General features: G+C 36.6%; 1 protein-coding gene across 3 annotated transcripts in view; it reads left to right on the top strand.

The window, feature by feature from the left end:
- Positions 1 to 16,535, top strand: part of grin2bb (glutamate receptor, ionotropic, N-methyl D-aspartate 2B, genome duplicate b) — a 205,338-nt gene that overhangs the window by 37,068 nt on the left and 151,735 nt on the right. For all 3 annotated transcript variants that reach the window (XM_049469740.1, XM_049469742.1, XM_049469741.1), the window contains exon 3: positions 1,014 to 1,574. In XM_049469740.1, the coding sequence (XP_049325697.1) occupies positions 1,014 to 1,574 (561 nt within the window). The remainder of the gene's footprint in view (positions 1 to 1,013; positions 1,575 to 16,535) is intronic.

Raw genomic sequence — 16,535 nt, 5'->3', positions numbered from 1 at the left:
TTTTCAGTTTGGTCCAAAAAGGACAGAGGAACAAATTTTGGTCCTACCAAAAGAGGTGGTCTCAGTCCAAATCTGAGTAATCTGGTTGGTCTGTTTCATTTTCAAAGCACTTTTTGGATGGTTTAGGCTTTCAGACCAAATACAGGAAGTTGAGGCAGTCTGTAATCACACAATAAACAACGGAGAAAGAAAAAGAGCCAGTGTTTAAGGTTGCTTAAGATTGTTACTGCTATATCTACTGTAACTGTAGAATAACTTTTATTTACAAAAAGGAAGTAAAATACATATATGGGTAAAACTCATTCTGTTGCATGATGTGCATGCTTAAAAAAGAGGAGTCAATTTCTTACAAGGACGCAAATCTGCACAACACCTGGAAAGGCAACCTGCTGAATTGACAACATTCTACAAATCAGTGTCAACAATTTGGAGAGGCACCTAGAGCCCACCTAGATCACGATGACATGACGCACTAAGATTCTTTATTTATTCCACTTACCAGACCACAACCACAGGTCAGTGCAGGGTCCTTTGGCTTCTATGGGATATGGCAAAAGTCATGGGACTTGGTGCTAGTTCTTATTGAATAACTTTTGGCATGTCAGTGTATATAGGACAAGGACAAATGTTTCCCGAGTTATAAAGCATTCTACATTTTTCGCATTTTATCAATGAACAGTTATCATTATCTTTACTGTTTGAGGGCATTTTTGTTTATTTGCATCTCATTGTAACTGCCAGCTGCTTGATACATTGTGTCAGACAATGGAAAGCTTGTTGCAAGAAATGGTCCAACAGAAATGTCCCATTATTTTGAAGATATAAGGTGGCGATTTGGATGAAGACAGCTTGGGGCTTAGACAGCGTGTCCGACTGAATTCTCTGAAGGATCTTGATGTTTTCTGAGAAAGCTTGTCCAGCAATGAGTACTGATGGCTGACCATGAAAAGAGGACATATATGTCTCATTTTTAACCTCTCTCTCTTTCTCTGTGTCTCTCTCTTTTCCCTCAGGGACTGCGTCTTCACTCGTCCGCCATGCTTGTCAGCCTTCGCTTCTCTCTCCTCCTTCTCTCACTCCTCCTCCTGCTGTTCCCAGCCTGCGAGTCACGGCGGGGTGGAGGAGGCGGGGCCACAGGTGGCGGAGGCGGGGCCGGGGGCGTGAGCAGCAGCACCCGCGGCCACTCCATCATCGGGCCGCCCCACTACCCTCCGGCGCCGGCTAGCCCAGTGGCTGCGCCGCAGCCGCCCAAGTTTGCGCAGGGCCTTAGCATCGCCGTCATCCTGGTGGGCAACTCCAGCGAGGTGACTCTGGCCGAGGGTGTGGAGAAGGAGGACTTCCTACACGTGCCGCTGCCGCCTAAGGTGGAACTGGTCACCATGAACGAAACGGACCCGAAGAGCATCATTAACCGCATATGCGCCCTCATGTCTCGCAACTGGCTTCAGGGAGTGGTGTTCGGAGATGACACCGACCAGGAGGCCATCGCCCAGATCCTGGACTTCATCTCAGCCCAGACGCACATCCCCATTCTGGGCATCCGTGGGGGGTCCTCCATGATCATGGCTGCCAAGGTACTGCTGTTAAATGGCTTTATCTGTGTCGCTCAGTCTGCGTTAAGCTTTTTCTGTCTCTTGGTTGGTCAGAGTTTTCTGCTTGTTCCCTTGCTTTTGTTGTCTCTTGCTGTTGTATTTGAATTCTTGTGATCTTTAATGGGCTTTTCTCTCTTTTGGTCTCTCTAGTTTTCGCTCTGTCTTTCTTTTGTTCTCTGACTTTTTCCTCTGTCTCTCTTTTGGTCTTTGCGGCCTCTGTCTCTTTAGGCCTCTGTGGTCTGGTGTCTGTCTCTTTTGGTCTTTCTGGCCTCCTTCCCTTTTTTAGGTCTCTCTGGGATTTGTCTGTTTAGGTTTCTCTTGCCTCTGTCTCTTTAGGCCTCTGTCTCTTTTTGCCTCTCAGGCATCTGTATCTTTAGGTCTCTCTGGCTTTGTCTCTCTTTTGGTCTCTTGAGCTCTGCCTCTTCAGGTCTCTTTGATTTTCTCTGTGTCTTACTTTTGGTCTCTCTGGCTGTGTCTCTCTTTTGGTATCTCTGACCTCTGTCTCTTTAGGTCTCTTTGGTTTTCTCTTTGTCTCTCTTTTGCTCTCTCTCTGGACTCTGTCTCTTTAGGTCTCTCTGTCTTTCTCTTTGTCTTTCTTTTGGTTTTACTGGCCTCTGTCTCTATTAGTCTCTCTGTCTTTCTCTTTGTCTTTCTTTTGGTCTTACTGGCCTCTGTCTCTATTTCTCTCTCTGGCTTTCTCTTAGTCTTTCTTTTGGTCTCTCTGGCCTTCTTTTGGTCTTTCGTTTGGTCTCTCTGACTTTCTTTCGGTCTCTCTTTTGCTTTCTCTAGCTTTTTTTTAGTCTTTCATTTGGCCTCTCTGTCTTTTTCTCTGCCTCTCTTTTGGTCTTTCTGGCGTCTGTCTCTTTTGGTCTCCCTGGCTTTCTCTCTGTCTTCTGTTTTGTCTTTCATTTTGGTATCTTTGGATTGTTCTCTGTATTTCTTCAGATCTTTCTGTATTAATCTAGGCTCTCTCTCTCTCTCTCTCTCTCTCTCTCTCTCTCTCTTTCTCTCTCTCTTTTGGTCTCTGATTTTATCTCTGTCTCTAGTTTGGTCTCTCTGTTTTCTCCTTGATCTCTCTATGCTCTGCCTCTTTCTTCCCTGCTCATTTGCTCTCTCTCTTTGTGTTTTCTTTCCTCATTTCTCTGTTTTGTTTGGTGTTTTTTGCTCCCTGTTGTCTCTCTGTTTCTCTCTATTTGATTGTCTTTTTATTTCTGGCCTCAGGTCTCTCTTTAGGCCTCTCTCTTTCTCTCTCTCTCTCTCTCTCTCTCTTTCTTTCTCTCTCTCTGTTATATATATATATATATATATATATATATATATATATATATATATATATATATATATATATAGTTTTGAGTATTTTATTTGGAGCACTAACCAAGGTCATCGCATTGTCAGAGCGCATGCTGGGGTAAAGTGTTCGTGTCCAAGACTGTTTTATCTGGCCAGATGATCGCGGCTAACGCGGCGCAGAGGGAACCGAGCAAAGCGCTTTGAAGTGAAAGTGTGAAGTTTCGTGGTGCTGGTCAGAGACGCAATGAGGCTCATAGGCTCATATTAGTATTACTGTCACTTCTGCTGTTACCAATACTCCACTGCCTTTCCGCACAGAAAGAATTTGATGAACTACTGAGAGAGGGAGAGAGAGAATGAAAGAGGGAAAAAAAAATCAAAGAGCAAGGCATAAACAGACAGGGGGAGGCAAGAGAAGAGAGAGGGAAAAAAAAGAGAAGAGAGCCAGACTAAAAGAGGCTGTGTTGGTTTTACCCTATAGAAAGCAGGGGAATGAATAGAAGTGGGCATGGAGAGAGAGGGAGAGGAAAGAAAGGAAATGTCAGCAGGACTTTTAGCAAATGCCACCGACTAAAAGAGTGGGAGTCAAACACACTTTTTTTTTTTTTTTTTTTTGGGTACAGAAAAAAAAGAGGGAACAAGGTTGAAAAAAAGAACTAATCACAGCTGAGGCTCGACACAAGCACATTTTGACATGTTAAAAAAACACTGTGTTAAATTTACAGTGATTAGCATAATGTTCAGGATGGATCATCAATTCAGGGCATATCCATCTCTTCATATTTTTATATTTACATCTCACAAGATGTGGAAAAACTCATATTTTAATATATTTTTGCTGTATGTTTAGTATATGAGTATGGGTGTAACAATACCTACATATCTTCACAAGAGTTATTTCAGTAATTCAGTTTAAAAAGTAAAACTGATATATTATATATAGATGTATTACACACAGAGTGATCTATTTTAAGCGTGTTTTTCCTTTATTGTTGATGATTATGGATTATACCCAATGAAAACCCAAAAATCAGTATCTCTGAATAATATATAAGAAATAATGAAATACGCATCTCCATAAAAGTTGCCAGCAGACGAACACCAGGCAAAACACATAAAATCTACCACAAACAAAATCTTCCTAAATGTTACCTAATATTTGAATTTAATTAATTAACATATAGAATCTACTTAATAAAAAACGTAAAGCAGCAATTTGCACTCACTTTGCTTGGATAGAGTTTACTCAATTTTAACTTTTAATTTTTTTGTAAATATTACCTTAATTGAAGAGCTGAGACCCACTTGAAAAAAAAATCTAACACAAAAACTTCATGTTTTGTATTGGCCACTGACATCCTTTTTGGGTATATAAGCATAATGGGTGTGATCACTACCCTAAAAATAGGTAATACTCATTTTTTTGAGTATTTAAAATTTTTTGCATGTAAAATGTTTACAGTAAATTACTATTCTTATTTTAAAGTAATATGCTTTAATCTTCACAGTGAATTACTATAAATTTACAATCCTTTATTGGGAACGTTTTCGTTGTTTTTTGCAATGGCGTGCAGTGAATATAGAGGGTACCCCTTCTGGAACCGCCCCCCCCCCCCCCCCATCTCGCCCTACCCTGCCGCCGGCCGACCAACATATAGATAAATATTAAAATAACTACATATTCTCTCTCTTGACTTAGTTGTATTAACTTAACACACCAACAGCCCACAAATACAGCTACAAACAACAAAAGTATACAATAGACCACAACAACAAATGCTTAATTTGCAACCGTTCAACAAAGATCACTCATTTGTATGCCTACAGTACACCAGGGCAGCCAGTAATAAACATCTGCTTAAAAATATTAAGTACACACAAAAACTCACCAGTCAGGCGGCCTATTATTGTGAATTAGTTTCACATTGAAGGACAGCTTTTTAAAAGGCTTTTTAATATAATATGACACAATATCTCATTTGCAAAGTCTCATTTGCAGCCCCAATTCCATTATAGTTAGTTAACTATTGAATTAATCCAGCATGAGCTTGGTTTATGATTCAGCAACGCATAACACCTTCACCACAGCGCTGAGAAGGGGTTAGACAGCCGTAGTTAAAATCATGAATCTGATTGGTTAGACTTGCTTCGACTTTGCTATTAGACTCATTACTACACCCTTCTCAAAATCAGGAGAAGGGGCACGCAGTCACCATTTTAAAAAGCTTTGATTGGATAAAACCGCTGTCAGTCAGATAAGAATCCTGTAGCAACTAAAAAAACACAGACTAATGCTTTAAATTAGCTGCTGTTTTTTATTTTAGTTTTATTCTTTTATTCTTACTATATATGATGTATATGTCCTGATTAAAAATTATGTAATTATTTACATGCATTTATTGTCACACCTTCTCTGAGGGGTTAGAAGGGCACACCTCTGTTTTTTGTTGTTTATAATTATAATTATAGTGTAATTGAAAAAAAAACCCCAATAAATTCCCGCTTATAAAGAACATGGACTTAAATATAATAAATATTGTTATTCCTATAATCCCAGTTCTATTCCTATTTGACACTGCATGACATCGAACAAGCCAAGACTTTTGATGTAGAATACAAATCATTGTAAATTTATTCCTTTGTATAATTTATTATTTAATAAATCTGTTCCTACATAAATAATTTTTAATGGTATAGCAAAACCAAAGTCATTATGCTCATTTTATAATATATATTATATATTATATATATATATATGCCGATTAATAGTGTATTATCCGTATGCATATGTGTGTATGTGTTTAAACATACTAAAGCAATATATTTAGCACATTCACTGAGCACTGAGCACCTTCAACCAGCTACTCTAATCTAAGCTAGATCTACATTAAATGCGTTTTTATTACACTTACCATGTGTAAAAGCTCAGTTAAGCTTATATGTCTGGGAATACTAGTGTCTTGCTGTGTGTTTGTGTAAATCAATTAATTCATGAGTGTAAATTAGTTTTTTTACTGTCATGAGAGGCTGTTATCACAGTAACTCTGTTAACTCTTACCCAGCACAGGCTCTGTAATTACATTTAGTAAGGTAGGGCAGTCTGGTCATGGTAGTTATTACATTATATTACCTCACACAGGGAACCGTGGGGTTCAGCAGGCCCGTAGCCAGCATTGTGATGGGGGGGGATCTTTTTCCCCCAAAAGTGGACTTCATTTGGCTCTCTACTCCAATGACCCCTAAATACACGAGCACACTTCAAACCTTTTAATTTAGACATATTTCATTTATTATAAGTTTGTTGTGAATCTGTTGTTGCTGTCCTTATTTGTTCGTCTGTTGCTCCCCACTGTTAACATAAATTTGATATAAATGTAAGTGTTACTCAAACTTCCTACATCTGTGATGTGACTTCATTGTCTGTCTCTGTTGCTCACCTCAGTTGTCTGTTGCTTTGTTCCATTGTCTCTGTTGCTGCCCTCCATTGTCTGTCTCTGATGTTGCTGTCCTTTATTGTCTATCTCTCTACTATTGACATAAATAGATAAGAATTACTTCATTAGGAACACTATCGGTATGGTCATTAAAACTTAAACATGAATTAATAATAATATAAATTGAAGTGTTCTGTCTTATTAAAATCTTCCTATAACTGTGCTGGGACTTCGTTGCCCCCACAACCCCCCCCTTCAGCTCGCCGAACTCGGCGCCTGATTGGCTGACAGAGCTCATTTGCATACCGTCTGGTCTGTGAGGGTCTGCTGATTCATTAGATATGCGTGGATTCGTGGAGCGACCAATAATCCGCTTTTAATAACGCGTTAAAGTTGATATTATTTTTTTCTGCCTCAAATTATTTCAAGCACTGTTTGGATATATGTGAGAATTACTGGTGACTGGATTGCGTTTTGAAGGTAAGAGTGTGGGGGAAGCGCTGGAGGGGGTTGGGTGTGTGTCTGGAGTGTCCTGAGGTAAACACAAAGCGAAACACAAGCAGATTTAAACTCTAAACACAGTTCCGTAATCCGGAGGGGCAGACGGTTTGAATGGTGTATAACATGTCCGCATTCGATCAAATATGGACGTACGAAAAACGTAAATATGAAAATAATATTTCATAACTTTCATAAACCAGGCATATTTTGCCCCATATGTTTATTTTCTGAAATGAGATATGGCTAAATAGGCTAGATAACTGAAAAGCTTTAAAATGGCATATTGGGTGTCTACATTGAACCTATAAGTATTCATAAACACAGCCAGATATTAAATATGATATTTTTCTGGCCCGCCGGCGGGCCAGGGCGTGTTAAGAGGTTAACCCCCTTTTTACACCTCTATACTGTATTTTATATATGGCCTTAGGAGCAACAGGCATGTTGAGAGTAAAATACACCCTAGCTTGATCGTCAGAATTGCAAAGTGAGTGACTGAATGTTATTGTCACTTAACCTACATTTCTTAAAAATCAACTAAAATCCAGACTTTGGAGTTATCGCAATAATAACAGTAATAATCCGGTGTTACATGTACAATATACTATTGGGCTAAGCCGAGCCCGGCACTTTTAACGCAGGGGAGTTGTAAAGAAATAGAAGCCCTGCACTCAGCAACTTACCGATTTTGGGCCTTTTTTTGAACAAGTCACCAATATTAGTAATAATGTTACCGCCGTTTTCTTCCGTTTTCGCTCCTTGTCTTCTTTTTTACCCATTTTCTCAAGTAACTTTCCCCTGATTCTTATTCTTTCCACAAGCTAAGAACAGAAATGGGGGAATTGCCGCCACCTACTGGATTGGTGTAAAACAGTCTGAACAAAATGTGTAAAGAGAAACATTAACAATTTTTCTTACTCGTCACTACTCTGGGGGCAGGCGGGGGGGGGGGGGGGTTGGGGTGGCTGAGGGGGGGTTGTGGGGGATGGGGGGGATCGAACGAACCCTTCGATCCCCCCTGGCTACGGGCCTGTTCAGTAATATTGTAAATATTATGAAGTAGCAGCCTAGCAGTATTATATACCTGTTTTTTTTTGTACTGTTGATTCCCCAGTTCATACAGTCTATATATATAAACTGTGCTGCAAAAATAGCCTGTTTACACCTGACATTAACATGCATTTTGATTCTGAATAGAATCTGAATTAAAGTTGCCCGGATTGTGTAAACTCTTTTCACACAAATTAATAATAATATATATTTTTTTCCTTTTTTTTTTTTTTTTTACATTTTTTTTATTAAATGAAAGTGGTTTAAGATATCAGATTGCAATGTGTAGTTTTCCTATGCGGAGAATTGAAACACAATTGTCTTCCAATCACCTAAAACAAGGGATGCACTGAATATTTGGCAACTGAAAAAAAAAAACATTTGTCTGAGTGCATCATTGTTCGGCCGAAAGAAAAAAAACAGTATTACTAGAGCCATCTGGGCAAAGTAGCATTAATTTTTTTTTACTACTTTATTGTGAATTATAACACTTTTTAATCATGTTTTCTTTACTGTTTAAGGATGGGTCATGAAATAAAAAAGGTCAATATGAAATATAAAATATTACACACAGGCTTCCGAAAAAAATGGAAATAAAAAAAAACATGTTATATATTACATATAATATTATATATTACATCTTTTGGTTAATTGGATTCATTTGCTGTATAGATTTTATAATAGAATTAGTAGTCTTCTTTTCTTCTAGTGTTTTTTTTTTCTACCACTGAAGGCAAAACTGAGATAGGGTCTGAAAGGATTACATTTAGGTTATAAAAAAAAAGGATTTTCTTTTTTAATTCTTTTTGGGAAAAAACCCTCTTTGTTTCACAAAAGCTACATCTTTCCTGTTGGCCCCTGACATCCTTTATTTACATAATGGGTGTGTTCTTACCTCCCTTACCAACTGCCAGGGCTATTTTACCTTGGGTACCAAGATATGTTTGATGTAATGGTTGACTGCTTGCCTATAGTGTTGTAGGCTGTAAGAGCAAGTTACCATTCACTGTGCTTTATTTACTGCAATATAGGAACTTTACAGTGTTTGTGTTTCTCGTATTTTACTGTTTATTCTTAGTTTATGGTTAGCTGTAATTTAACTGTAGTTCTGGGTAACTAAAGCCCCCAAACTTTTGAAGTATGTATGTTTTTTTCAATTCATATAGTGGCAAATTTAAAGGAACAATCAGTAATAATTGAGATCAAGTGTGTGGGAGTCCAATTTCCAAACACTGTATAGAGGCTTTTTTGCCCCAGAGGTGAAGGTCACGAAGGTTGCCAGATTAACACACAGCCACATTAATTTGCAGTGTCCAAAATTCCCGTCTACACTATGTGGTGTTGATTAATTACCTTGCTATGGTTAGCAACCATACTGAAGCTCAGTGATTACCTGCTTGCCAGCTCTCCTGTTGCCATAACTGCAGCACACTGTTTGAGGCCCTGAGTGTGGAAATGGGACTAGAGGAATGATCGTCAATGGGAAGATTCTGAGGTTAATCCCACGCAGATTTCCGTGGTGTACTGTACAGTTCTAGTAAGAAAATACTGCCTACAGCTCTGCTGACAAGAGCTGCCAGTGCTTAAACTCAACCTGTTTCCTTTAATATCTGATTTACTACTGAAAATATCATCCTTAGTGGTCTTTTAATGAACATCTGCTTTAAAATCCTGTTCTGTTTTTGATATTCTGACAAAATATGTTTAATTTTATTTAATTTCAGCCAGAAATGTTCATTTCGATGCATCCCTACCAACAGCGCATGTTAATGCCAGATGTAAACAGGCTTACAACTGTTTAGCTCCTCCCACTCATGCTGTTCTGAGTTGTTCTGAGCTTTTTGAATAAGGACAGCCTGCATTTAGTTCTTTTATTCTGACTTTTTCCATTGAAAGTAAAGGTGTTTTTCCTTCTGCTGTAAAAAGCTGCTGTTTTGGAGAAGAGGCTTTGTTCTGACAGCGACGATATTTTTGTCTAACACCATTTAGAAAAGCAAGAGGAGATTTCTGTAAGGGCTTAATTGAATTAGAGCAGGAAATCTTATCCACTTCATTACACACACTCTCACTCTTTCTCTTTCTCACACACACACTCACACACGCACACACTATCACCATCATCAGCACACTGTATGGATCATAGAATGAGTAGAATGGACACAACCCAGTGCACCATGGCAAATTGGGCTGGTGTCAAGATGAGCACTGTAGAATGTTAAGAGTTCATAGACCATTCACTATTCACAGTTCAGTGAAACTGGCAACTTGCACCTATTTATTTATTTATTTATTTATTTATTTTTTCCACAAATACAATTTTTATTCATAATATTTTCACTTTACATTACTTAAAATCTATGAATATTTTCACATTACATCACATAAAATCAATTATTTTCACTTTACATCACATAAAATCAATTATTTTCACTTTATTTCACATAAAATCAAATATTTTCACTTTTAAATTGTTACACTTTAAAACCACTTTAAGACATTTATGTGTAAAAGACTTTTAAAAACTGTTGTGTTTCTGTGAGTAAAAGTCCTTTTGTGTTTTATGTTTTTGTGTGTAAAATGTTTATTTGTCAAATTTTGTAGACATAAAATAGAATCAGCAATCAATAACAGCAATCACTAAAGGAATTTTGCACATCCTCATAAATAAAATAAAATCAGGGAACTTTTGCACTTATCACCTACAACACTGTGGCCAGGCAGTGCACAATTATACGAAACATTGCCAACTACCCAAGAGAAAGTAGGTCTGGTAGGCAAGATTCCACATTGATGGTGAGTTATTATACAAATAAAGGATGTCAGGGGCCAATAGGAAAGCTGTAATTTTTGTATAACATACTAAGAACCATTAGATTGTATAGTGTGTATCTTTTTTTTATTTAGTTATTTTTACACAAAATATATGGTATTGAATTTACCCAAACAAAGCAAGAATAAATTGCTTCGATGTTTAGTTTTTTAAAATAGATTCTATATGTTGCTTTTTAGAGTCTGTGATTGGGTAAAATTTAGAAAGCGTTTGGCTGGTGTTCTGTAGAATGTTAAGGATTGTTAGATCATTCAAAAGTCAAACTGCAGGCTTGTTAATAAAAGGTGGGAAATATGAACATAAAATTGGCAATTTGCTCTTATTACCTACAGCAGTGTGGCCAGGAAGTCAACAATTATGTAAAATGCAACTTAGTACCCAGGAGAAAGGTCTGGTTAGCAAGATTCCACACTGATGGTGAGTTAGGGGTGGGGGGGACGTGCCCATTATGCAAATAAAGAATGTCAAGGGCCAATAGGAAAGATGTAACGTTTGTGTAACATACTAATGTTACAAAAATGTCACCATTTCATCTTATATACATTCATACATACAAAAGTTAAAAACCATATTTTGGTTCAGAGACAATCCTTCTATTGTTGTATTGTATTTTTATCAGTGTTCTTTTACAAAATACAATGGAGTACCCAAAATAAAGGAGGTCTGGTAGGCATGATTCCACACTGATGGTGTGGAGTTATGTGTGGGGGAAACGCCCATCATGCAAATAAAGGATGTCAGGGGCCAATAGGGAAGATGTAACATTTGTGTAACATACTAAGAAATGTCAGAATTTTTTAGTGAGTATCGGCTGTTCAATTTAGGTAATATTTACTCAAATTATGGGGTATAAAATCTAACCAACACAAACAAAGCGAGAGCAAATTGCACATATCAGGCCTGTTCCACTGGTGGAAAATAATATAAGGAGCGATCCTACTTAAAACATCTGATTACCTGCATTCTAAATCAGCAACAGAACTGGCCAATCAGATCTACAGAACAAGAATTGTGAATGTTGATATCTGTCGAAACTTATCAGGCTAATATAATAAGATGACAGTGTTTTTACAGCTTCCTCTCCAGTGAGACAGCTGTCTCATTCCGTATGTGAATAACTCTGACTGATCTCTTATCCTTAATCTGAGTCAAGTGAGCCTCCGCTATCAAGATGCTACGATCCGCCAGGTTGCAGCGTCTCAATTGTTCTTGATTCTTCCAATAGATTCCAGTGTGATAAAGCTGGAGTTTGCCATGAGCAGTTTCACCTAGTTATTGCAAAGCCTGGCACACTGTTAATGGCACTCGAGTAGAAATTCTTACCAAGCTGGATGGCGAGGCTGATTTCATGCTTAATGGAAACTGAAATACACGCACACACACGCGCACACACACACGCGCATGTGTTAGGTGTGCAGTGTGTCTAGCCAAGAGCGTTCAACAAATGCGGAGAAGATTGTTGAAGACCGAGTCGAGCAGTTACTCTTTCACTTCCCCTCTCGCTGTAGAAGCTCTTACCGAGCTTAATTGATTTGAATTCTGGCCTGTGCTCTTATACATATTCAGTGTTTCAATTTTCTCTCAAGATTTGTGTTACACTTTAAGTTTTACACAGAGAAGATACTGATGTAGTTCATTAACAGAATATCATAGATCCTTCACTGTTGTACAGTTATTGCAGAGCATCAAGCATTTTCTGTTACGTATAAAGTTGACTTTTACAAAGTACTTTTACTTTTAAGTAACAGCAAAAAAAGTTTCCTATAAAGGATTGTAAAATTTGAATAATTCACTGTGGAGAACGGTTACAGCCTGTTACTGTATAATACAAATAGAAATGACAGCTTTTTAGAGGAGGATTTTGCATAAATTAATACATTATAATGCTGTAGTGATTTTTTTTACTACAGTCATATGAAAAAGTTTGGGCACCCCTATTAATCTTAATCATTTTAGTTCTAAATATTTGGGTGTTTGCAACAGCCATTTCAGTTTGATATATCTAATAACTGATGGACACAGTAATATTTCAGGATTTAAATGTGGTTTATTGTAGAAAAACTTGCAATTGTCCACCTTAAATACCTTTTCTCATGATTAGATACACCTGGCTATGAAGTTCAAAGCTCAATGAGGTTAACACACCAATTTTGTGCTTCAGTAAGTCAGTAAAAAGTAGTTAGGAGCATTCAAATCAATACAATGATAAGGGTGCCCATACTTTTGCACCGGTCAAATTTTGGTTTAATGCATATTGCACATTTTCTGTTAGTACAATAAACCTCATTTCAATCCTGAAATATTACTGTGTCCATCAGTTATTAGATATATCAAACTGAAATGGCTGTTGCAAACACCCAAATATTCAGAACTAAAAATGATTAAGATTAATAGGGGTGCCCAAACTTTTTCATATGACTGTATAAACACTTCACTTCCCCATGAAGCAGTGGAAAATTATAGCTAGCTGTATATTGTAAAGAACTCAGCTGTAAGTAATTAGTAAAATACTGGCAGTAGAAACATAGCAAAGTTATAGTACGGCAACTTGCTCTTACAGCCTACAATACAGTAGCAAGGCAATCAACCATTAAATAAACCATAATTAAATCCCCAAAGGAAAATTGGCCTTGGTAGACAAGAGTCTAGGGGTGTCACGATTATCTAAATCCTCAATTCGATTTTATTTCCGATTTTAGGGTCACGATTCGATTCGATTCGATTCTCTTTTTTCTTTTTCTTTTTTACAGCAGAGAGGCCGATGCCAGTTTTAGATTAGTCTATGGTCAGTCATTGGTTTGATTCATCAAATTTACAATATCTTATTTCAAAAGGTGGGCTTGATATAAGTGATGCAAAGTGATACAAGTGATCTGTAATACACCGCATTAGGCACTAATGGTCAAATTTAAATAATTTAATTAAGATATATATGTAATGCCATCTAGTGGCTTTTTTTGGTAGCAGCAGTGTGCACTATTAAAACAGCAATGTGCAACATAACAAAATAAATAATAAAAAAAATACAGGAACAGTCATGTACAAAATAATAGAACAATTAGAGCCTTAACAAACTGAACTCTATCCTACTATAACAGTTAAACGTGAAATTTTTCGGTCCCTGAGAATCACAAGTTTTTTTCTATAATAAAGATATATTATTAACTTTATCTGGAGAGAAAGATGCTCCTTAGGTACCAAAACTATCAACATATTTGAGGCTAGTTAAAACAACTGTTATTTTTATATATTTTTAAGTTTTTCTTTAAGGAGATGAAAATGTCCACATTCTCTGGAGAAAGGGCTGCTCTTTGAGCAGTCACAATGTCCGCGGGGTCAGCTACAGCGTTCTGCGCCATTTGCGTAGAACGTGGTCCTTTTGACAGACTGTTCTCCCATTAGCTGCAAAACATAATCAAACTCAGAGTACCTTCATTACCACTCTTAACCAGCTAAAGAAATTAGTAACTTACTCTTATGGTTTACATCACTGTGACTCCACTGTGGTGGGGGACACAGCCATTATGCAAATAAATTATGCCATAAACCAGTAGAGAACATGCAATATACGAACATGACTATCATCCTCATCATCATCATCATCATCATCACACATCATCAGATAATCTGATTGGCTACTGCTGAGTTCATTTGCATGACATGTCAGTGCAACATCCTTTAACAAGGAACAGGATGACCACAACATCTGCAATATTATCACAGGGAAACTACATAAACCCTTTAGACTAACAGTGCACTTGTGATCAGCAGGGTTCAAGCAGTGCACTGAAACAGTGAAGTTATCCTCAACACCTTTGAGAAAAAAACGATAACTCTTAATAAAGTCTTAATAAAGGAAGTTATTGTTTCCCGCCAGAACATTCTACAGGGGTTTAATCCAGCTCTGGCTAAACACAGAACTCTGTGAAACAATAACAATAACAGTGATGCGAAACAGTGAGCATGTACTGTGGCCATGTCATGACATCTTCTGCTCTAAATGCTCTAAATTACAATATTTTTATTAGGAATTTGGGATTGTCCGCACTCTAAGAAATGAAACGCTATATTTACTTAATCTAGTTATTTCAACCGGTCCCACAAAACTTGTTTGCTTAAATCAGAAAAATAATATACGATTAATTGCAACAATATATTCTAAGTAAATCTAACAAAATTGTTTTAATTAAATGCAACATTATGGAGTCATGTTGGATTAATATAACATTGTTGTCTTGAATTCACTTAGAACAGGTTGAACTAACTTAACAAGATTAAGTTCAATTTACTGAACGTAAATATATTAATATATTAATGTTTTAGGTTCACGTTGGTTGCATTTAATGACTGAACCCTGGTTTGCTGTGTTTAAGGGTGTACAACTTAAGTCACATTTATTTACCTGCACTGTAAGAAATCTATTCATTGGCCGTAACTTAACTTTCTTTTTGCTTTGACTCAGTTAAGTTGTGAATACATAACATTTTAAGTTAATTCAACTTAACTCAAAGTCAAAGCTAGATGATAACTTGCATCAGTTAAGTTTATTCAACTTAACTGAGTTTTGTTCATACAACAAAAAATTAATTAACTCAACAGTTTTTTTCAAGTTCTGTTGTTCAAGTTCTGTAAACTTATTAATTTAGTTTATATATATATATATATATATATATATATATATATATATATATATATATATATATATATATATATATATATACTATATATATATACTATATATATATATATACATACTATATATACAGGTATTCTCAACATATTTAGTTTATTATTATTTAACTTCCAATACTGACAGTATAATAATGGAGCAACACAGGAGTAAACTCAGTAAAGAGTGAACTCTGTAGCTCAAAGGCAGCATACTGTGATCACTAGAAACACAGAATAAAGTTAATGTGCTCTTACAGCTCTACAACACTGAGACCTACCAATCAACATGTATATTATAATTACTGCACGACTAGGATCAGGTAGCTTTGGGCAACAGACAACACAAAGATGGCAAGTAAGGTAGAAGCCACACCCAATATGCAAATGTATGGTGCCAGGAGCCTTATGGGAAAGCTGTATGAACAAACACTGTAGAAAGAGCATTGACACGTGTAGTAACTTAATGTGAAGGGCTTGTTCGTTTTAAGTGAGTTGGTTACATTGGTTTTAATCTGCAGTATTTTGTTGCATTGAAATCTCATACTATAATTTAAATGCAATGAAATTTGATTATTTTGACTGTAAAAAATTAAAAAGTAATTTCAGCATAATAATTTATGTAATGAGAACAATATCAGTGTTTAATTTCTTAGAGTGTATAGAATAAAACTACTAATGTTTATTTTACTTAAATATATACCTATAAATAGCAAAATCAGAGGAAGTGATTCAGAAACTGTATTATTTCAGTCATCTCAAGAAAAAATTGCTTTGAAAACACAGATGCTCAGATGTAATCTATCTCTGATTGATGTGTGTGGGATGCGATTGTCTTTTGAGAGCTATCCAAATGAGCGAATGTAAAAAGTATTATTACCCTTGTATGAATGGGTTCATTCATTCATTCATTCATTTATTCAACTCTAAGTGTATGTCAGCTTATCAAAAATTGAATGGAAAATGACTTCATAGACGTCATATGTTTTAAAGAAATGTGACTATCGATTGATTCATACAGTCTGTGATTTTTCACTATTTTCACCAGATTTCAGGACTTTTTAAATTAATCATCTTTTAAAATCTGATCTTATACTGCGGTGCGTTCAGCTCTATTACTGCTGATTATTTAATAAAAATAAATGTACCCATTCTTAAAACTGCAGA

This window comes from Astyanax mexicanus, chromosome 21 (assembly GCF_023375975.1).
Source record: "Astyanax mexicanus isolate ESR-SI-001 chromosome 21, AstMex3_surface, whole genome shotgun sequence".
In the NCBI taxonomy this organism is placed as follows: domain Eukaryota; kingdom Metazoa; phylum Chordata; class Actinopteri; order Characiformes; family Acestrorhamphidae; genus Astyanax; species Astyanax mexicanus.
The sequence above is the reverse complement of the archived record's forward strand: the minus strand, read 5'-3'. Positions and strand labels throughout refer to the sequence as shown.